Consider the following 23,483-nt stretch of genomic DNA (forward strand, 5'->3'; position numbering starts at 1 on the left):
CCCCAGATATTTATCTTTTATAAACATTTAATGGAGTCCAATCTCCTACCAGGAGCCAAGATAGAGCCCCATTATATAGTTCAAACTTAAAAAAAATTTGATCCATTTTTTTCAACTAGTTTGGGGCCCCCTCTGCTGAGGAATGCATTCCTCATGAATACATGCAGGATTCCTTGTGTCTTTACATGAAATAATCAAGGCAATCATTTCTCTCTCCCTTCCTACAATCTCTCACGAGACACCATTCTATTGAACGAAGCAAAAAGTTGTCCTGTATCATAGGAAGAAGCAGCTCGTTCCTTCACGGGTAATGAAAGTACCGTTTTATCCTTGATTGAGACGATGCTGGTATAAAGTCATTAGGGGAAGCATACTTTGAACAGTCTAAATAAGATCTGAGCAATTGTTACTGAGTATGCCTCTTGCTGTCTACTTGGTAGAGAAGGATACTTGGAAAATTCACAAGAATTCACCATAAAAGCTAATGACACTGAGTAATCTGTTTGAAGATGCATTGGATTAAGATTGTAATCCAGTTATGCCTTACTCTTGCTGGCCCTTTGTTTTGTCAGGTAGACTTTGGAAATGGATGGAGGCATCCCGACTCTCTGATTTTTGCTCTTGGGAGTTCACTCAACCTTTTGCTTGGTTTTGGAAGGCAGGTTCTCCACCCACCAAACACTGCTTGGCCACCCCTAACTTAGTGGAGTGCATGCATGGCTTGGCTAAAGAGATATTAGAAATTAATTTTTTAAGTATCATTACTCAACTTTAACAAACTAAAATTAGTTGATTTGCAGAAATGGTGCCCATGATTGGTGTTTCTGCAACGGCCTGCACACCACAGAGTAATGAAGGTAACATTGAATCCTGCTTTGTGCTACCCAGGAAGGAGATAAGAGGCTACCCAAGAGGTTTCCAGGAAACAATGACACTGTGCTTTAGAGAATGCATTATTCCTGATACAGACAATCTTTGTGGGGCCTCTTGATATAGGTGTGTTCATATAAGATATAGGCTTGTTGGCGGTTACAGCTGTAGCTGCCTTTCTCACTGGCCCTCAGTCTAAGAAAAGAGTGGCATGTCAAGGAACCAAGTTATTCTTAGAATAGATGAAATTCCTAATAAATTACTTTGTTTAGATTTTAGTGTCCTGTTGTAGGAAGCTTCACAAACATGTTTCAGGACATCGATTTTCTTCAATCTAAGAATACTGAGGGCTGAATTTAGCATGCTTTGGCACAAAAATTCAAGGAATTCATCCTTAAAAAATGACTCTTCATCAGATTCTTTTGTATCACTGAATATCTTGGTTTTGTCTTGAATTGCGTAATTGTTTCACATTCTTTCACGCATAGGTGATTATACACAGAATGTCTCTTAAGAAACCCCGATAAACAGTTCATATTTCTAATAAGACAAAAACCTATTTCTTTATTTCTGGCATTATCTCCAAACCAAGACTATTTTAGTCCAGTTAGATACAAAGGCACGGCTTGAAGTGACTAAAATTAATGATCTGTTCTATCTTGGAAAAATAGAGAAACAGTACAGAACTCAAATTTTCAGTGTGATTAGGATTCCTGCTTCCTTGTGACATGATTTCCTTCCTCTTAGATTTGTGAGTCCTTGAAAGAGGCACGGTCGTATGTAACACCCATGAATTCAACTTTAGAGACACAATAGGAGAAAGTCTAGATGTTTTAGATCTGGTCAAGATATTGATTTTGTTGATCTCATGAATTTTATAGAAACTAAAGGAGCTGTGAGCTTTCAGCCTATGTGATGCTTCTCTTCTATGTGGAGTAAACAAAGAGTGAGCCTAAGGATGATATTCACTGCTGGCCGGCCCATCAAGCATATTTCTTATTGATTAACTTTGGTCTTGACTTGATTCCTACCGCAGTATATACATCTGCTTCTATTTCTCCACATTCATTTTTATCTTTTTTTTTTCTTTAAATAGCCTTCCCTGTCTCCTTTTAAAGAAGGAATCTTGACCAAATGCTTGCATGGAAACAGAATAAAGGATGTGAACTTAAAAAAGTTGCTTAATACCATCAGATCGGTTATAAGAACCTCTGAACACTCCACAGCTGCAGAACCTGCCATACTTAGAAGGAATTCAGTTTCAGCTCTAAAAAATATTTACGCCAATTTTAAGTGGCAAAGTCAGTAGCGATGGACCATGGAACCATGAAACAGAAAATGATTCCCTCTTAAAACTTTACAGGCTGCTCTGTAAAAAGACCGTTGGGATCTGACTTGAAATGAACCTGGCACCAACAAAACCTAAACTTTCCAGTGACTTCCATGGTGGAGATCACTGGAAGGCTTCCAGGTTCAAAGGAAACCAGAGGGCAGCCCGTTGAAGCCAGAAGTCCACTGGGTGGGTGCCATCCCTCCAGACAGCCTCCTCAGCCTACACGTTTAGTGAATGTTTATGTTAATTACCAGCGCCACCCAGAGAAGAGGAAAATATTCACTGTGGATATTCACTAAGAAGATTAGGCTGGGCAGTATGTGGAGAGCAAATAAAAGTCAGCAGAACGTTACTGCTTCAGCCCTTTAATACAATGGAATATTCACAAATGTTCTGTTTGAAAAATGTGGAGGAATTCATGGTTTCTTGGAAGGGCAAGCTTCTGTTTGTTTAACAGAGATGGTGGAATGGTCTCCGAGGACACTCCCTATCTGAGGGCTGGTGCAAAGGGGACACTATGTTTTCCCATCAGGGACAGTGACAGCATGGGGTGAAAACCTTTCCTTTAGTTACCTGATGAAGGGGAACCTGTCAAAGTCACCTCCCTCTTAAATTCATAAGAAACAAGTCCCCAGTAGTCTCCCCATTCTATTTCCTTTTACAGACATATATACTATGACAAAATGATCCTTGTAAAGCAATAAACCTAGGTCTCTGCCTTCCAAGAATAAGGTTAGTATAAAGACAAATTGGACACTGGCTAGGAGGTATGTCAAGCATTTGCAGCGGTAAATAGTTAAAAACCTCAGACTTTTGGCTATCGTGCCTGGAGGGAGAACCATCAGAAAGCCATTCTAACGGCAATATTTGGTGAGATCACAGCCCATCCCAGAAGCTGAGTGATGAGGGGAACCCCAGTGACCTGGCTCATCCCAATGCTGGGAGGAATTCCTGGATGGAGACGGGTGGATCAAAATCCCACTTGAAACTTTTTCTCCGCAAAAGGTGTAGACTGGCTTCCACTGAGCTGTTTTTACACACTCAGCCTTCCTGTGTGCAGCTTGATGTGTTTTATAAACAGTCCCTAGAGTACTGTCGGGTATGGAAGATCATAAGCAGAGCTAGAAAAAGGGTAGAATTATATATAAGAAGCATTAAAGAAAAGGACCTAATTTTACAAAGTCTGATGAAAGTAGAGATGTCCTGGGAAATCATCAAGAGAATTAGGTCTGGACATCACTGTCAGATTCTTGATGCTCCTGGCTTACCATGACGATGCCCCCGGACTGTTCTGCTGTGCACATGCTCATGATGGGTGCCATGCCGATGGTGGTCCCTTGGAAATAAACTCCACTAGAAAGAAAAGAAAGGACTTTCTTAAATCAGTATAAGGACATTTTCTAATATTTGAAATTCTGTTGGACATTCCTACATTCCAACAGGAAACTACACAAGCATACGCAAAGACGAAAATAGCTGCATGAGAGTATGTTTACAGGTGATCTTTACCTTTGGTTCTTCTAAAATTTATCTTCCAGTTCACTGTCGTCTCCTAATCCTTTCAGATTTTTGTTTTCAAGACTCGGGACAACAACTATTCGCGACTTATATATTTATAAGTTGTATCCTGCTATTTTCTAATGAACTGGGTGGGGAGCTGTTCCTTTTAAACAATGTCTGCTGATATTAGGGCTGAAAAGAGTCACAGAGAATCACTGTTAACAAATGAAAGGCATTAGATGCTTTACTAGATTTTCTGTTGCAGCTGAATTTTGTTTTCCTGGGTAACATTACAATTAGGCCAGAAACCCAAACTCTTCCAAAATATCCTGCTAATATAGCTTGCAAAAGTGAGATTGGCAGAAAAATGATTGACCCTCTGGAGTTAGTGTAGAAGTTAGCACCCACAAAGCCTTGGCAGCCCAGGAGGAAGCTTCCGGAAGGGGAGCTCATGGGTTAGGTGTGGCTTTTCCCCTATATGGAATCTTAATCAATGAGTAATGACATCAAGCCCTCTTTAATGCAATGCTATTAATTCCAACCTCATGCATTAAAAATTAAAAACTGTATTTGCTGAATCTCCTTTGAGGGAAAAAATGACTTACCCATGTTATCTTGGCCATGTACATATATAGATATTACACATATTATTTGAAAAGTTATATATTTAGCAGTGCTCAATTGGATGAAATGGGATAGGTATATACAAAATGTGACCTCACCTATGTATGTATGTATGTATCCAATCATCCATCTATCCATCCAGCCAACCAGCCATCCTATTACATGCATATGTACAATAGTAGTGATTGTGGCTTTTCTATTTACATCTATATAGACCATTTTAACAGACACAATTATACCCATATATATATATATATATATATATATATATATATAAGGTTATATAAGAGGCTAATTTACTTCCAGATGTTCAAGCTGGACAGACTCCATTTGGGGGAAAAAAATCAAAACAAATCACTCTGACTCTATTTTTAGTAGTTCAGGATTAATCAATGCATAAAATATGAGGCAACCACAAATATCCAGGGTGGGGAAAAAACACAACCCTATGAAATGGCCAAAGTAAATTATCAGGGAATGCCAACAGCCTCAGTTCAGATGAAGGCCTTTTCGAAAGCGAGGTTACGGTAGGACTGCTTTTCAGCTTCCCATAAATGTTCAGTAAACTAGATCCAATGTGTCAAAGAAAAGTGTCTCTGACCCTAAAGCTTTCAATTCAGTGATATGAGCTACATGAGAACATAATAAAGGCACAAACTGTTTAAGAATTTTAATAAAAAGCTGTTCAGTTTAGGAAAAACCTACTCCATACCAACTTAGATTATGACATTTTTTGTTTAAATATAAAGGTGTCTGTAACATGTTACCAAGGTATTATACTATATCATAGGTGTGCTTTCCCTCATTTTATTATCTTCACGACCCTTATCACGCTCTGAAATGTCTTTGTTTATTATTGTCTTCTCCCAGGAAACTGGAGACTCCCAAAAGTGGGGAGGTTTACAATGTTGGTCACCATTATGTTCAAAGCCCCTAAAACATGTTTTGTTCCTTGTTTGTGCTCAATACACACTGAGTGAACAACAGAACACAAGGCTGATCTGCGACACTCCTGGTATTCTCTGATCTAGAAGACAAAGAGTAACAGCAAAACAGGAGGAATAAAGATTTTCTTTCTCCAGGCAGCTGGCAAGGATCACCCTAATGTACTGCCTTCAGATCTTGCATAAATATTTTTCACTAATAATGACAGAAAATGAGCTTTTAAAAAATATACTACTCAGGACAACTCTAGATCAAGACTAAGCCTAGAGGGAGGGATAAATTGGGAGTTAGGGATTGACATATACACACGACTATATTTAAAATAGATAACCCACAAGGAGCTACTGTATAGCACAGGGAACCCTGCTCAATATTCTGTAATAACTTAAATGGGAAAAGAATTCAAAAAGGAATAGATAACCATATATGTATAACTGCATCGCTTTGCTGTACACCTGACACTAACACAACATTGTTAATCAACTACACTCCAATATAAAATAAAAATTGAAAAAAAAGAAATGAAAAGGTCAATAAACAAATAAAAACATGAGAGAAAAACATGAAAAAAAGAAAAGTATTTGTGAATATCAAAATGTTATTTCGGGGCTTCCCTGGTGGCGCAGTGGTTGAGAGTCTGCCTGCCGATGCAGGGGACGCGGGTTCGTGCCCTGGTCCGGGAAGATCCCACATGCCGCGGAGCGGCTGGGCCCGTGAGCCATGGCCGCTGAGCCTGCGCGTCCGGAGCCTGTGCTCCGCAACGGGAGAGGCCGCAACAGTGAGAGGCCCACGTACCGCAAAAAAAAAAAAAAAAAAAAAAAAAGTTATATCGATTGTCTTTATGACACATATAATCTGTAAATTAAATTTGAGAAGTTATAATAAAAACCTTCATGGATTAGTAGTATTAAAAAAAAAAAAGACTTGGGACTTCCCTGGCGGCCCAGTGGTTAAGACTCCACGCTTCCACTGCAGGGGGCACGGGTTCAGTGCCTGGTCGGGGATTGGACTAAGATTCCCGCATGCTGTGTGGTGCCGCCAAAAAAGAGAAAAAAAAAAAAGACTAAGCCTAGAAACAGTTGCATAGAGGAAATGTCCAGGTGTTAGACGAAGGAAGTAAGACATTAGCCAGAGGGATAGTTTTCCCAGGGTATGCAAAGAAAGACTTTTCCAACAGCCCCCAATTTCAATCGAGATGGCCCCTCCCCTCCCCCCACCCTGCCCCCGCAGTGTGGGCTGAGAAGCCCCCTTTGCCCCTGGTCCAGTCAATGTGTCCTGCTGAACAATGTGCAGCTTCATGGACTGTCAGGTGAGGCTAAGAGGGAGCGCAGGTGTGCTGAGATCACTCTTTTATTTTAAGCAAAGGAGAGACAACAGATGCCTTACCTGATAAGCTGTGCATTGTCATGGGATTTGCGAGGTAGAAGCTTCATCTTTCTCCAGTCCAGAAACTCGTGGAGGCTCGTGAATGGGTCCTGACTTATGGAGCATTTGTCGATGTCATTCCACACCTCTACGCCCACCAACACGATTCGAATGTTCAGCGGTCTGTAAAACTGAGGGAGACAGAAGACAGGCATCCCTGGGGGATCACGTTAATGAGAACTTACCATGCCGAGTAGAATAGGTGGGCAAGTTCTGAACTTCATTGCCGTGACATGAAAAAGCTCTCTGTGCTCCCTTGTTCCCGTGGCATTAGAACTGGAGGAATATTTTCGGTGTCTGATGCAAGGTGATGTGCTAACTGGGTTCTCAAATGTGGTTGACCAATTAGATGTTAGAGTTGCCAGCCTTTTTGATGTCTGCCCTTATTTGTAGGGAAGCACACATTTCAGCCGATTCACTGGTGATGTGAAATGGGCTATAGATGTGTTATTATTGCTAAAGTCGTTACATTACAGCTAAAGACTGCCAGTTCATATCTACTGCAAGAAAAACAGTAAGTGAATTAGGATCTTTCAGACACTCTGCCAAGTGCAGTAATTTGTTCATTTTAAGAGAAATGTTCTACCTGTGAGTTACTGAAAACGAATCTGTATTAATTTTTCAGCAAAAAATCAGATTTTGCTGACCCTATCATATTCTGTCACCTATAACGGACCCAGAAGGTTTTAATTGAGTGAACAGATCAACATCTTTCAGGGTGATAAAGGCATGCACAGAACCCTTCTCCAGGAACTTTGAGGACCATTCTTCCCACAGCCAGTTCACCAACAGCGTCATGGGAACGATCTGGTAAAGGAAATTCCTCTTTTTTCAGGCATACCACTCGCTTCAAGTCTTCTTGCTTTTCTGCTCCCCCCATCCCCCATCTTTCTGTGTCCTGACTTCAACCTACAGCCCTTTCTCCACAAACAGATCATCTTGGGTTGGAAGCAGGTAGAGCAACTCTTCCAATGTCTATGGGATAGTTTTGTCCCAGACGAGCTTACTAGGGCAGGATGAGGGGTCAGGGTAGAGGTGAGAACTCCCCATGGCCCCCGACTACCTTGCTACCCCCATGGTATCACACAGACACGGAGACGGCTCTTTGCTCAGGGTCCAGGGGGTAAGGAAGTGGGAATCATCTGGCTGGCTGTACAATCTTTCAAAGCCTGCAATGTGTAAGGCAGTGCACAATGAGAACATCCTCATTTTCTGATACTCCAGGCAGCCAAGGAGAAAGATGTGGCAGCTAAAGTCAAGCTCCAGATGGGAGCAGGTCCTATTCTAAGTTGCTAGAAGCCTCTGAGCCAACAAATAACAAAAAATCACAGAAGCTCCGCATCTGATAGTTAAGCCCCATTCCAATGTGCTGAGCTCAAGGGCAATAAACTCCACGAGGCTCAGCACTGACCCCGGGTTCTGACCCACAAAAGGCAGGTTCATCTTTTCCCTTGCTGATCTCTCCCTAGTCATCTGGTGAGCATTAGGTTAGCAGAAGAATGTGACTGAAGCACAAACTACATCACAGAGTCTAAACTAATCACAGCGGTCCAAGTTGGTTTCAAGCAGATAACAATTATGGGCATTACATTAATAAGTTAATGAGACAATTATACGACCTAAATGCTGCCTTACAGCTTGTTTTTAATCAAGAATTGCTTGGCCTGTGGTATCCACTTGCGAGCTCCCAGCCCAGGCTTTCCAGGCAAAATCAAGGTCCTGGCCCCATCTGGACTCTGAACGCACATGCCTGGCTGCTGTGCTTCGCTGGAGAGCTTACGCTTTCGGCTGTGTTACAGACAACAGTGATCAGAAGGCAGAAACGCAGGCGATCCGGTGCTGACGTCCACACCGGCCTGCCAAGTGACACTCTCAGGGTCAGATGCCCCGTGTGGGCTGCAGGGTCGTCATCTGTGCTGGGGACACTATGTTTGCCTCTGGAGAGTGTCATACGGAAGTGGTCACTAAGGTGTGTCAAGGTCTGACTGTCATCATTTCTCAGAGCTGGCCTGGGGGCTTACTAATCAAGGGTCTTTTCATAATAATAATGGGTTGTAGTTTCCCTTTATTAGCCCTCTCAAATCACAGAACAGATTTCCTATCTAGAAGCATACAATACAGTCTCTCCTCTCAACACTGGTGCTATTGATTAACTGTCGCATATGCTAAACTCACGTCACGTCATCACAGCAGTCCCCTTGCTGCCTGTTGGGATGCTCTTCCCAGGGCTCTGCTGATGGCTTCCTTTTGGTTCTTCCTAATTACAATGACCACAGCTAACACTTAACGAGCATTTCCAACGTCCTAGGCACAGTGCCACGTGCTTCCCAGGCCGTCTCTCAGTCCTCACAACACTCTGCGAGTTAAGAACTATTATTATTTCCGCGTTACGGTCAAGGACATTGAGACAAGGAGGGACCAGGTAGACCACTCGAGACATGACTGGCAAAGCCGGGTTTAAGCACAGGCAGGCTGGTGCCCAGGTTCTAAACCACTAAGTAACCCAGGTAAGGGCGAGTACTGAGGTTCCCTTCCAAGATGATCCATTGTGACCCCAGGCCCAGACAGAAGTACAACTGGAGCTTGGCAGCTGCCTGCCTGGCCTATGAATCCCAGGATGCACGTGGACACCGTCCAGGGCCGGCTGAACTGACTCACCCGTTAACATAGCCGCGGCAAGTATCCGGCTGCATGCTAGGCTTGGCACTGGTACAAAGAGCAAGGATTAGGATACCCTTGCCCTTGGCTCCCAGATGCTCAGAGGCCAGCAAGAGGCTCAAGGCAGGGGATACTTAGCCATTATTCCAGTCAATGCCAATCGAGTGAACTGCCAAGAAGGGTGCAAGCAGGAAGTTCAGGGGATGCTGGGCTTGAGGGCTCAAAGAAGGCTTTCTAGAAGAAGCGGATCTGAGAAAACATGGGTAGGATTACAGGGAGGTCTGCTGGGGTCCAACACAGGAATGTGCACCCCTCAGGCAACTGGCTTGAGAAGGGGGTGGGGGGATGAGGACTCACACAAGAGGGAAAATACCTGAAGTTAAATGCACGGAGGATGAGTCCTTCAGAAGTAGGTCACAGAGGTGCAGCCTGAACGGATGCGCAGCTCTTGCTAACTTCGTCATGAGTAAGAAGCAGGACAGATTGGAGGGGAGAAGCCAGAGAGGCTATCGCTTCACTGGGCAGCCACACACCCCGCGGCTCCCGCCCTGCAGTATAACTGGGGCCTGGGGGAATGTCTGACTTCCCACGTCAAGGGTTTGTCTGCCAGTACAGCATCGGACACATGCTCCGTGTTCCACACACAGGGGAATTGCCTGAACATTTCTGAATGTCACCTCTGTCCCTAAATCACTTCTCGGACTCTCAGTCTGGGATGTGCTTCTCCGTCTTCCCTTCAAGCCAGTGCAGCTGGCCAAGCAGTTATTAGTTAAGAATAGCTAAGAAGAGCCAAGATTTCCGCAAATGAGGAAGTTGCCACTGGAACAGTCATTGTTTTTTCAGCCAAGATGCTCCCACTTGGAGTTGCAAAACTAAACTCTGGCATACTTGCGAGAGCCCAGGGCCCATCAGTTAGCAGACTTGGGTGAACAGAACATCCCAAGGAGCCTGGGTACCCCAGTGGGTCTTCAGGGTCTGCTGGGGACAGACACATATGTGCGCTCAGCAATTCAGCTTTCTCCTTGCCAGAAACACAAGAACAGGCAGGCTGGTGAACTCCACGGAGTCTGTCAGGACTTTGCTCCGATATATTGTTCTTTAATTACCAGGGCAGATTATTAACAAACCCCCAGTTGCTCATTTCTGGTTTTGCAAACTGAAGCAAGATATAATACAGAATAATATGTAAAGAAACGCAAACATGGAAGACCAAGCACATCACCTTAAAATAGGATTTCAGCAATTACCAGCCCGAGTTTAATACTGTTCATGGTTTCCGTTTACTTCCAAGGCCTAAGAAGTACTTGAATTCTTTGTTTTCATCTGGATGTTGTCCCATCTCACTGGAGGCGTCTGGAATGTACTCGCCCAAGGCCCCACCCAGGCCAATCAAACCAGAGTCCCTGCACTGAGACTTGGAATCAGCATTTTGAAAGCAAACATATAGACAAACACACACACACAAACAAACAAACAAACCTTTCCAGGGCATTCTAATGCCCAGCCCAGACTGAGAACCATGTCTGACTCCTACGGTCTCTGGCATATCCTCTGGGATCCATCCCTCACCCTCCCTGCCAGGAGGACTTGCCATTTACAAAAATTCTCCTGCATCCACTTGACTTTAGGGTAAAGTTTAATTTTCAAAAAGTAGCTCTTCAAAATATATCAGCAAGCATGGGCTGCCTGGGAGTCTGACCTGCCTAAAAGCTCTGGTGGACGAGGACAGTATCATCTCAGGGTGCCATCAGCCATCTGTGTTTTTTCCTGCTTTCAGAAAGTTCCATCCAGCCATAGCCTCTCTCCGAGCACCAGGCCCTGATCTCTGACTGCTCAGGGTACCCCAGGAGACTCCCGCTCTCACTTCTTTTGGTACGAAGCCTCTTTCACCTGTCATCCCAAACTTGGGCTCATTGGGACCCCTGCTCATCTCAGCCTCTGCTTCTGCTCAGTCAAGGAGGGCTGGGATCCACAGTCAGCAGGTAGAGTCAAGGTCAAAAACTCCTGCAGAGGAGACCAGGGCTTATTCCTGGTGCTGCCTTTCAATGCTGTTTGAACATGTGCTGATTACTTAACTAGCCTCTGCAAACCTCCGCTATAAAGATGGGAATACTGGTATCCACCCAGGAGTGTCTGCAAAGCACTTAGAGCCTGGCACGTAGCAACTGCTCAATACATTTATTAGGAACCATCCCTTCAAATGTCTCTAAATCCTCGTCTTTCTCACATCCCCACTTCCCCAGCCCCGGGTCAGATCTTCGTAATTTCTGTACAATAGACGCCTACCAGCTGTATTTGGTTTTGGTAACGCCATCCTCCACACTAACTGCAGGCACAGCTGTGTGTGATCCTGTGTGTCTCTTCTGCTTAAAAACATTCACCTTGCTCTCCACTGATGGTAGAATAAAATCTCGATGGGTCTAGACTGCTCCGCAGGGCATTCAGGGCCCTGCCACTGAATCCCCTGCAGCTTCGTCTGCTCCTGCCCAAGCTGTGCACACACACACCATTATGCTACACACACACACACACACACACACACACACACACACACTGCTTAGTTAGATGGAGTTACTCGCCATGTCCAGGCTCGTGGGCAGCCAGCCAGGCCCTCCCCGCCTGTGCTCCGGGTGAAACTTTACTCACCTTGCAAAATCGCCTCCCTGCAAAGCCTCCCTGACCCCCAGGAAGAAGTAGGTGATTCTCCTCGGCATCCCCATAACACCTGATTGACAGCATCGACCTGGCTCCCAGCACGCTGCTCCATGCTAAGTGGCTTATGGATCCGCTTCTCTACGAATCTGTGACCTCCCTGGACAGATGGACCACATCTGATACATTCTGAATTCTTGACACACACTGCTCGGTACTGCCCATAAGTCCTCGTAGAATGGAGTTGAATCTCTGGAAGGCTTTTGTTTTCATTTTCCCGAAAACTTTGAAATCTCACTTTAAATATTATATAATAGGATTGTTTGGAAACAGAGCTACCGTGAAGCATCCACAAACTGCTATGTGTAAACGGTGAGCATTTCAGAGAATCCCGGCCATGAGAGATTCAGCAATGAGCCGGGGCCCCTTTCCTCTCCCACTGTCCTCAGAGGCAGGAGACAGGCTATTGCTAAGAATTATGGTTACGTTCAGACAGGGGCTGCCAGCCACATAGCACGTGAGAACCACCTGGGAGCGCCTACAAAGCCTGATGTCCAGGCCCCACCCAGACACCCGAGCAGCAAGGCCTTTGAAAGCTTCCAGGCAACGCCAACATGCTCTGGGCTGAGAGCCCTCAGCACCAAACAGCCCGACGCTCTCCCTGCAGGGTCTGTCGCTGAAGGCAGGTGGCGTACGTAGACGGTTCCACCTCCTTGCGAACAGGTCACGTAAGGAGCGTTGGCGAGCAAATACACCTGGGTCAGAGCAGACTTTCAGGATCTCTTCCAGCTCTGAAATCACCTTTGCAGAGGTGAGCTCCCTCCCGAGTTCTCGGTGAGGAATTTTCTGACGGCCGATTGAGCTGAAAGCCGATTTCTGTGTCCTGGGACTGTGGAGCCCGTGGGTCCCTTATCAATGAGAGCTCACCCTCAGGGGGCCCATGGGACCTGCCCAGGGAGACCTGGGAAGAGGCCTGCTTGGAGCTCTCAAGAGGGTCAGATGCACCCTATTGGGATTCTGGATCTAACTGGGGAGGTCAAAACGCCTTCCTGGCCAGAAGAGAGCCTGGCGGGAGATGGATGCCAAGGCCACCGAGGTCCAGACAGCATGGGGTGGCATCTCCTACAGCTGCTCCAGGCCCCAAGAATTCTCAGAAGGGGAAGTTGGGTACCAGCCCAGGACCGGAGGCAGAACCCAACCTCCCTAAGTCGGATGGGATGTGTTTCATTCTCTCCACCTTATTCCCAAACATTTACAGGCTGTGAGTGATCTAATTACCCCCAAGGAACTTACCTTGTCAACGTGATTAGCGATCTCTATTAATCGTTGTTTGACTTTTTCCAGGTCTTTTCCTTGCCTCTGAAACTTAATAATTTTAAATGTCAGCATTACCAATGGCAAGACTATCAATCAAATCTCATCTTCCCAGCTCCTGGAAATGTGAAGTCTCAGGCTCTGCAAATCCCCCAGGGCCCTCCCTGGTTTCTGGTGAAGTGAGCTCCCATCCTGCGGAGTAATTTCCCCATCCAGGGACTTTCTGAAACTCCCTGAAATTCACCCAAGCCAAGTGCTCAGAAGATAGTAACTTTTGTGAATTTTCCAGCCTCATAAATGATGGAGGCAGTGACATGTTTTGGCATAGAGAAAACAGACAACCAGAAGGCAGTCCAAAGCCATTCTTCATATCATCAACTTGATTTTAACTTCCTCCAAAATCTCCTTTATATTTGTTTTTAAAAAATTAAAGAGTGGAAGTAATAGAAGCGCATGGCAACAAGTCAAACAATACAGAGAGTGGATAAAAAGTTAATAAATTCCCACTTCTCCGGGCTAATCTGAACTTCCAGAGTGGGAACAGTTGCCTGTGAAATGGTCAAGTCTGTTTCATTCATATGCGTTGAGCCAGTCTGGGAGAAAATGTCACCTAATTCGTAATAGGTAGTAGAGGCAAGGAAAGAACACAGGGAAGATAATCTAAAAAAAAAAAAAAAAACTCATTAAAAATTAATTAAAAGAAAAAAAAAAACTAATACAGCATCAAGCCCTACTTTGGAAGGTAGGGTTTTTCTGCTGTGTCTACAGCCTTCATTCATTCATTCATTTTGCTTGAGGACATATTGGACATTTTAAAACTAAACTTTCCCCCAAAGTGTTTTAGAATACATTCTAAAACCATCTGCCATTTCCCACACATAATTCTCCCTGTTTGGAGAGCTTAGCTACATGGCAACTCTGCAGTCCTTGCTAATATTCTGTAATACCAGATACATTTTTAATATTTTACACATTATAATACCAGGAAACCACTTTTTTCAATGGGTTGTTTACAATGCTTTTAAGGCCTCTTGGAAAATGAGGTTAAATAAAGCAAGTAATAACTTGCTAAACATTTTCTTTTGCCTTTTTTTTTTTTAAACCAACCAAGAAATTTCAGAAAGTTCTTACCTCTCGGTTGTCTGCCACAATAACGAGCTCTACATACTTGGTCGTCTTGAGGGTCTCTCTTTTTTGCTGCCAAAAGTAAACATGGGTTTAATTTCCCTGACTGCCTCTCTGGGGCTTCCTGAACACTGTCAATGTCTCTCCACTCAAGCACTTGAACTAGGGGACCCCCCCTCCTCTACCGACATCACTGGCTCCCACACCCCTGTCCCACCTAGAAGCTCACCTCCAACCCCAAAAACCTCTGTAAAACCTTCTCAACGTGAGCGGCCACTTTCCATTTCCATCTGGGAAATCCTTAAAAAGGAATCTAACCTTTCTGCTGACTCACTGATTATAGGATCAGAACAAGTTGAGATCATTATTAAACAAAACACATATGTAAACAAGCAAGACCAAAGCTCTCTCCGGAACAGGAGCCAATGAACTCTTCATTTCGGGCTGGATGTAGCACATTTCAAGATCGCTACAGAAGATGATGGAATTAGGGTCTCACGGGTGTTCCCTTTGCCTTTGTGGTCTAGTTTTGTGATGTGGGAAAAGCCGATATATAAAGCGAATATATTTTGAGCAGGAACTGCATAGCCCTTCTGGGGAAACACTGAGTAGTCCATTCCAGGGAGCTGATTTCTGCAGGTGATCATTTAAAAATCTGGTTAGAAGCAAAGGAAGAATAGGGAACAGCCAGGCGGATAAATGGGGAACAGAGCCAGGCGAGAAGAAGGTGCTAGGAGGAAAACCAGAAAGGAACAAAAGAAACAGAATAGAAAGAAACAGTGTCAAGAAAAAAAAAAAGACTGAAACATGCCACTGGAGAAAAAGGATTGGTAGGAGTGCAATAGTTGAGAAGAAGACAGAAATTGTATATCCAGGGGTAGGGGCTGAAGATGATGCAGAGAGCCCAATACGAACTCCCTCCCAAATCAAGGCAGTCTCTGAAGTGGGTGACATTTTAATCATGTTTCTTCAAAAAACATTTGTACTCTTCCATGAATTACTGGGACAATCCCAAAGGCACTTTCAGGAGAAAAAAAAGCAATTCATGGAGGGTGGTCTCAAGAAGCAAACATTAAAAACAAAAAACAAAGCCTTCAGTTTCTGCAATAAAATGCAGTCGGAGGAAATGAGGGTTCAACTGGTCTCAGTCCTCATAGCTGATATCGCTGCTGTATGAGTTAACTACACACACTGCTTAACGTTGAAAACTTGCATGTTATAACCACGCTTTCAGACAAAAGCAAAGATGACCAAGGCATGCTTTGAATCAGCTTTCCAGTCACATAATCCTGAGGGAAACATCTTTTATGAAACAAATCCCCATCAGTCTGGGATCGTCCAAACAGATTTTTACAGGAAAAATGTTTGTATCATAGCAGTGTTCCTCCTTGCGGGCCAGCTGTGCTGATTCATGAATTTAGGTATCCCTAAAGAAATCTGGAAACCTTATGGAGGAAGGAAAAATAAAGCACCATGAAAGGTATAATTTCTCATACTTTTACAACGTTACAAGGGAGAAAAGTTAAGCTTTGTAACTATACGTTGTAGGCATGCTTTATGGTGAAAACTACGTACGCACAAAGGAAAGATTAGCCCCAGCAGTACCCACTGGTGTATGCAAAATGAGACACCTTCTCGAAGTGTGAAGATCTTGCCCCTTCTCCTTATTCAGGTGTGGAAAGCAGAAACCTCTTTTCCTCCCATAATTCCCTGATTTACCATGAGCTGAATTTACCAGATTCAGCTCATCTTACAGAAGAAAATACAGCTCTATTAAAGAAAAAATAAACTAGCCTCCCATTGAAAAACTCATAGGGAGAGCCCTGGTTGTTCAGATGTTTACACCTTTCAGACTGCAAAGGGGTGAAATAAACGACCAGGGGATATTTCCAAATGGCCTTGGATCATCATTTAGAAAATACACAATTCCAGATAATGAAAACAAACACACGAACCCAATTTTCCTGTCTCTGCAGTTTTCAGAGAAGTCCAAATTTTCTCATGAATGCAGAGAATTGCTAGCTCAGAAAGAAACCTAACCACATAATAATAGAAAGCCATAGGGGAGTGGCTGGCTCATGGCTGCAAAGGTTCCTTCTTCCCTCAGCTGCACACACAGAGAGGCTTAAATTACCTCCACATGATTTCCACCTATCTGGGCTATCCGGTTAAAAAAATCATATTTAAAATGTTTGATATACAGAGCAACGTTTGAAACTGGTTGCTTGATTGGATTTTCATTTTGGAGGGTGATGATAAACAAAAGCCCTTCCCCAAACAGATAAGAGTATATAAGCCTCTGAGGATGGCCCAACCATTCTCTACTCCGAGGTGCAGACCGAGGGGTTCTTTGAGTCTTGCTCAAGCGGGAAGCTGTTCCTGGGCCTCTCAAAGTCATCACAGCCAAGTTATCGGGGAGAATGACCCCTACACATGTTACAACAAGAACTCTGGCATTGGGAACTTAACTCAAACTGAGTCAGAAAACAAGTCGGGATGAGGGTGACAATAAATTCTCATTCCAACTCTCTCTTCCTATGGGCCAGGTCCCTGAAATGGTGTTTCAGGGAGACGGGATAACACAGCACAAGTCCTGAGGCTGGGGAGAGCTTGGAGTGTCGTAGCAGTGGGCAGGATGGCTATCGTCTGGTGAGTGAGGGAAAAGTGTGGATGAGATGTGGCTGAAGACGGAGACAGAGGACAGGGGCCATGGTGAGGAGGCTGGCCGGTAACCTAATTATCGGAGAGCAGTGGGGGACCCTTGAATGTGAGGTTCTTTACACATCACTCTGGCTGCGGGGAGGAGAATGGATTATCGGGGGACCATAGGGGAAGTGGAGGGCGCAGGTGAGCGCTGGTGACAGTTTGAGGCTGTAAGGATGGAGACAGGCAAACAGATTGAATCTGAGTTGAATCTAAACTTGAATCTAAGTTGGGTGTTTTAACCAAACAACAACAACAAAACAATAACAATGGAACCAGGACCATTTCCATAGACGGTAAGATCAGCAAATTTGATGAATGAGAGGTTTGGTTTAACTTCCTCTGAGTAAAGAAAGATCCTTGTTGGCTCACGCCAGTCTCCGTGCCTTGACTCTAAGGCCACTTTATGAATATGTATGAACTGAGTCCTGGTCTCTGCTGTGAAAGGTCATCTCTACCATCCTTACCAACGATTTGTATGGGGACCGAGCACACAGTTCATATCTGCGTGGGGTACAGCCTCTGAGGTCTGGCTACTAACACAGGCTGCAGAACCAGCAACCAAACGAGACAAATGCTGGAAGAATGGGCTGAATCTGATGAACTGAATGTTAATGGGGACAGATGCAACGTATTGAAATTGAGTCTAAAACGCCAGTGGCAGAAGTGAGAGCTGTTATTTACTCATCTAGAGTTTCAATCGATACAAGAGTCAATAGGAATCCACACCTGGATATTTTGGAACCTCGGTTCACGCTGAGAGATGCTCAGAGCTCAGGGCCAAGGGAGCAAGAGCAGTGCTGGCTCTGTTATCCACCAAGATTTAAGGGCGACCAAGGCAGTAAAGGAACTTGGTGTGTATGGCCTCTTAGAGGAGGTACAGAGGTGAGGGTGGTTATATTAGAGAAAATGTTTAAAAATTAAAATTAAATTAAAAAATTAAAAAGTTAAATTAAATATTTTAAAAATTAAATTATATTAAAAAAATTAAAATAAAAAATTAAATACCTGCTCTAATTAACAAGTTTTCCAATGGTTCTGGCCAGTTCCAGATATTCAACTATTACTAGACTCTACAGATAATACACATTACTGTTAATACTTCTCCCACCGTCACTAATGTGACTTCTGTTAAACCAATATGACAGCCTGTCTAGAAACCCAAAAGCAACAGCCCTGGTCCATTTCAGAGTGTCTGCCTTTGAGGAAACTACAGGGTCTCCCTGACCAGATGTCCTATTTGAACTCAGTAGCCCAAGCAAACATGGCTTTCTAGAGAAGGCACTGACTTTTACATGTGACTCCTAATTATCCATACTAGTGGAGGGGAACAATAGCACAGATAATCCCCGGAGAGGATAATTCAAAAATAATTTACATTTGCCTTCGGGATGTATTATGTGATTTTCTCCAGTAGCAGATTTATGGCCTTCACCTTCTTTATAGTCTGCTCAGGCTTCTGTTAAAATTCGTTTGCATTTGTGAATGAACAGCTGATGGAGAGGGAGGGAGCAGTCACAGGAGGGCTGAGTGGCAGGGGCTGTGCAGGCTGGACTTACAAAGCTGCAAAGGAGGGAACCGGCGAGGAAGCCCTCTGACTGCAGGCACCCTTCCAGAAGCAACTTGGGTTCTCACTAAAATCTAATGTAAAGCCTTGTAAAAATGACAAACAATAGCTCAGGCTTATATTATAGCCAGTGCATACCCCGAGTGCAGATTTATTCCTGCTGCTCGTTGAAGAAAAACACACACATCTGCAGAAAAATCTCAGTCTGCAAGCCAATCTGTGCAATAGTTAACATTTAGTAGGGGCAAAAAATGCTGGGAAAAAGCAAAGGCAGTTGCTGCAGTGCATAAACTAGATGGGTTAGATGCAGTTACATTGATTTTTGAGTATAAATAAAGGCAGTGTTAAGTCTGGCAGGTAAGGGGCATAGAACATGAGTATTTCCCTTTCATATTTTCCATAGGTACTGCCCCAAACTGTCTTGTGTATAATTTTAATTCTCACATATTCCACTTATTTGAAAATCGTTTTTTGTACTGTTTTCACAATATCGATGTGCTTTAAGTCAGAGACATTTTCTCTTCCATAAAAACAATCCCGACTATTTCTAGAGAGGAATATTGAGAACGGAGTTGAAGTGCATGCAATGCCTCCCCTCTACAATTTAAAGGTTCATTTACACTTGCATATGCATAAGTAACAAAACAACATTGTTATTCAGGTTTTCTCCATCTCTCTACACGTCAAAATGACTGGAAATTACTGTGCCAACCCTAGTTCTAGGGAGCCTGTAAGCTTAGTTAAAGAATTAAAATATGGCTGGCAAGGCCTGACCAAGTCAGGACTGACTTCCAAATGAAACGGCAAACATATCTGAGTGCCGTTTAAACTGTCAAGTTATAAATCTCACAAGGTGGATAACGTGTGATCAGCAAGGTACTCAAATCAAGACGCCTGGAAAACAAAATGCAAATGTTCTACTTGTTTATGATTGTGAAAGCTACGGCCTCATCACATCTTATCTGAGGTCCGGAATCAAAGGCAAGCGTAAGCGTGAAACAAACATGCCCGGGGACCACAGAGGCCGGTCTCTGGGATTCCGTCTCTTAAATCTGTCACTCTAAGCTGGCTCAGGGGAGGAGAGCAGGAAGAAGATTCTGTCAAGCTGTTGCTGACGGTGGAGGTGGGGGCAATTTTTAAGTCCTTTTCTCGGAGATTGAGATTCAGCCCCACTACTGAGTGTCAACGTCAAAGTCAGCCACAGTGCCTGACGGGGTGTGATGGGGAAAAACAAGAAAAAAAGAGGTTGCAAAAGCACCTGCTGCAGAAAACCTTGGGAGCATGTTAACAAACAGAGGAAGTTAGGGTCATATAGGTGGAATCAGGATGGAAAGAATGAATGTAAAGTTAAAATGAAAAGTCCTAAAGCAGTTCAGTTAAAAGCAGGTTAGGGGAACACACACCTCTCCACAGGTAGGAGGAAAATTTTAAGGAGAAGAAATCGCTTAGGATAACGTTTACTGTCTGAATTGAGAAAAATGATTAGGAATAAAAAGAGGCACAATATTTATGAAGTGTTGAGTGTTAAGCAGTGTAACGCTCAAATTAAAGTCAGGAAGGACAAAGAGTGTCAAATGGAACCTTGAAAACATGTCCCCAGACCATCAAATGTAAGTACATCATTAAGTGACATCATATCTAGGAATTCTTCATTTCTTGTCAAGAGAGGAACAGGAAAGATAGAGATGAAAAATCAGGAAGTCGTCGATAACTTCCTATCGGATTGTAGTCTTTTGAATTCAGGGCCTCCAGCCAGATGTGGCTACCCTTACTCCTTTTTAAGAGTTCTGCTGCAGTCTGTGGAGCCCACATGATACTGATGTAGAAGGGTCAGGCAGCCATTCGGGGTGCAGGTTCCCTGGTGCTGCACCAGGGGGGGACCTCTTAGTCGGGAGGGACATCTGTGGTCCAGACTCCATTAGGGCAACTACTCTCTCCAGTCCTGCAGCAGAAGGGAAGGCCTGTGATGAGCAGACCCAGGGGCAGGTGGCCAGAAAGCAGAGACCCCTCGAGGGAAGTGGGACAGGTGCCCCCTAGTATGGACTGGGGATAAACACCACCCCTCAGCCACACTGCTGGACCAAGACCCAGGGCAGGTGAGTGGGCAGTGGCAGGGAATGCTGTGCAAATCCTTATGAAGACCCTAATTATAGGGTCTTATTATGAAGACCCTAATTTTGAAGACCCTAATTTTGCATTGGCAAAACCTCCATATTGTCTGTCTCTTCCCGTAGAAGGGAGAGCTGCCCAAGGGTGTGGAGGTTCTGGTCCAGTTCTGTGTACCATGGAGGGGCCCAACGGTGGGGCAGACTCCTGGGTCTAGGCCCAGAAGGTTCTCACCGGAGATGTGATTTTGCATCCTCTGAGCTCAACTCTACCCAGCATAGGTTAATGAGTCTGAGGCTGACGTTTAATACAACAATGGAGCTTTCAGTATCTGATTATGTTCTGTTCACATCATAGCAACCACCTCCAATAAACTGGGTAATAACTCCATCCCTCAGACACAAATAGCAAAATTTCTCCAGATGGCCTAACAGTGGGTGTCCCTAGCTGGAGTCCCTAGCTCCCCAGAGACACCACGTGGGTTTCCCTCCTACCCTTCTTGTCCAGGTCTGGGAGGGCGGTGGGAGCCTGTCATGCATTGCGAGGCCCGTTGTGTTTGATCCACAGGATCCCCAGATGCTCTGCAGGTTCTCCACTGGGAAGAGTTTGTATCTGTTGGTTTCATTTTTCATTGGCTCCAAAATATAGGTTTTATTTTCAAATGTAATAAGTCCCCTGTTGAAAAAGAAAGAAGAAAAATTATGTAACTTTTAAGGGCAGTTTCTTGTTCATGGCTAAAACCCAGTTCTTACTCAGAGAATAAAAAGAGAAATATCAATTTATTTATATTCTCAGGTCTGAATTGGAAAGGACATTCCTGTGCCATATGTTTGCATTGATTTATTTTTGTAAATCTTTTGAAAACCAAGTCTGCGAAGTTTTTTGTTTCAAATATTTTATGGTAAAGAATCGACTGTGTTTAGTCTTTACGTTTTTCGTTTGCTTGTTTTTTTACTTCTCAAGGATATATTGCTGGGAAGCAGAGTTGAGAGAAAAGTTGTTTCATCCGCTTAGAAAATAACTAGATCTGGATTAGCAGACATGATTCAGAAGGGAAATCTTTTTTTTTTTTAAAGGAAAATTCCTACACCTGAATTATTCATCCTGATCAACTAAATTTCCTAAATAGTTGAAAGGATTCTGAAATAAGGTTAAGTATAAACCTATGCTTTTTTCGAACTTATGGTTATCAAAGGCTAAGGGAGTGGGAGGGATAAATTAGGAGTTTGGGATTAACAGATACACACTACTATATACAGTACAGATAAATGACAAGGTCCTACTGTATAGAACAGGGAACTATATTCATTATCTTGTAATAACCTATAATGGAAAAGAATCTGAAAAATAACATATATATATAATATATATAATTTATATATATATTTACATAAAACCAAATCAGTTTGCTGTACACCAGAAACTAACACAACATTGTAAATCAACTATACTTCCAAAAAAAAAAAAGAATGAAAAAAAAGTATGCTTTTTTTGGTATTTTACTTAGTTAATTTGTGGGAGTACTGGGCATATACCCTGAGAAAACCATAATTCAAAAAGTCATGTACCACAATGTTCATTGCAGCATTACTAAAAATAGCCAGGACATGGAATTAACCTAAGTGTCCATCGACAGATGAATGGATAAAGAAGATGTGGCACATATATACAATGGAATATTACTCAGCCATAAAAAGAAACGAAATTGAGTTATTTGTAGTGAGGTGGATGGACCTAGAGTCTGTCATACAGAGTGAAGTAAGTCAGAAAGAGAAAAACAAATACTGTATGCTAACACATATATATGGAATCTAAAAACAAAATGGTTGTGAAGAACCTAGGGGCAGGACAGGAATAAAGACGCAGATGTAGAGAATGGACTGGAGGACACGGGGAGGGGGAAGGGGAAGCTGGGACGAAGTGAGAGAGTGGCATGGACATATACACACCACCAAATGTAAAATAGATAGCTAGTGGGAAGCAGCCGCAGAGCACAGGGAGATCAGCTCGGTGCTTTGTGACCACCTAGAGGGGTGGGATAGGGAGGGTGGGAGGGAGGGAGACGCAAGAGGGAAGACATATGGGAACATATGTATATGTATAACTGATTCCCTTTGTTATACAGCAGCAACTAACACAACAATGCAAAGCAATTATATTCCAATAGAGATGTAAAAAAAAAAAAAAAGGACACGTTTGTTAAATATTTTAACTTGCAGAGACAGGGGTGGCCTTATGCCATGGATCCCAAGGCATGTCTGACCTTCTGGAGCAGGACGTGTCCTCCTTCCTGGAAATGAGCCATGTCAGTTTCTTTAAGTGATGGGGGAACACCGGTCTACACACTGGTTTTCCTTTCTCTTTTCCAATGTGGAATAAGCAGTACTTTAACTTAAAAAGGCTCTTCCTGATGTTGGCATCAGGTTTTTCTTTAGAGAAATGAGAACTTGGGTAGCAGTACACTAGCAGCTCTGAGAGTCCCCACACATCTAGCAACTTCTGTTATTGATCAAGTTGACCGCACTCATAAATGCACACAATTTTCATGCAAAATTCATCTGATTGTAAATAGATGCTTCTAACACAGCGACTCAACCTTTTTTGAGACATGAACCTCCTCCTTACACTCTCCCCAGAAGAATTCACATCTACATAGATCCA

At 43.6% G+C, this 23,483-nt stretch overlaps 1 protein-coding gene across 1 annotated transcript in view; it reads right to left on the reverse strand.

The window, feature by feature from the left end:
* ADAM12 (ADAM metallopeptidase domain 12) overlaps positions 1 to 23,483 on the reverse strand; it is a 397,973-nt gene that overhangs the window by 83,454 nt on the left and 291,036 nt on the right. Inside the window, exons 6-10 of the mRNA XM_082637797.1 lie at positions 21,317 to 21,497; positions 14,453 to 14,518; positions 13,301 to 13,372; positions 6,659 to 6,828; positions 3,472 to 3,556 (exon numbers count right to left, since the gene is read on the reverse strand). Coding sequence (XP_082493923.1) covers positions 3,472 to 3,556; positions 6,659 to 6,828; positions 13,301 to 13,372; positions 14,453 to 14,518; positions 21,317 to 21,497 — 574 coding nt within the window. The remainder of the gene's footprint in view (positions 1 to 3,471; positions 3,557 to 6,658; positions 6,829 to 13,300; positions 13,373 to 14,452; positions 14,519 to 21,316; positions 21,498 to 23,483) is intronic.

This window comes from Mesoplodon mirus (assembly GCF_964341445.2).
Source record: "Mesoplodon mirus genome assembly, chromosome: 2".
NCBI classification, from domain to species: domain Eukaryota; kingdom Metazoa; phylum Chordata; class Mammalia; order Artiodactyla; family Ziphiidae; genus Mesoplodon; species Mesoplodon mirus.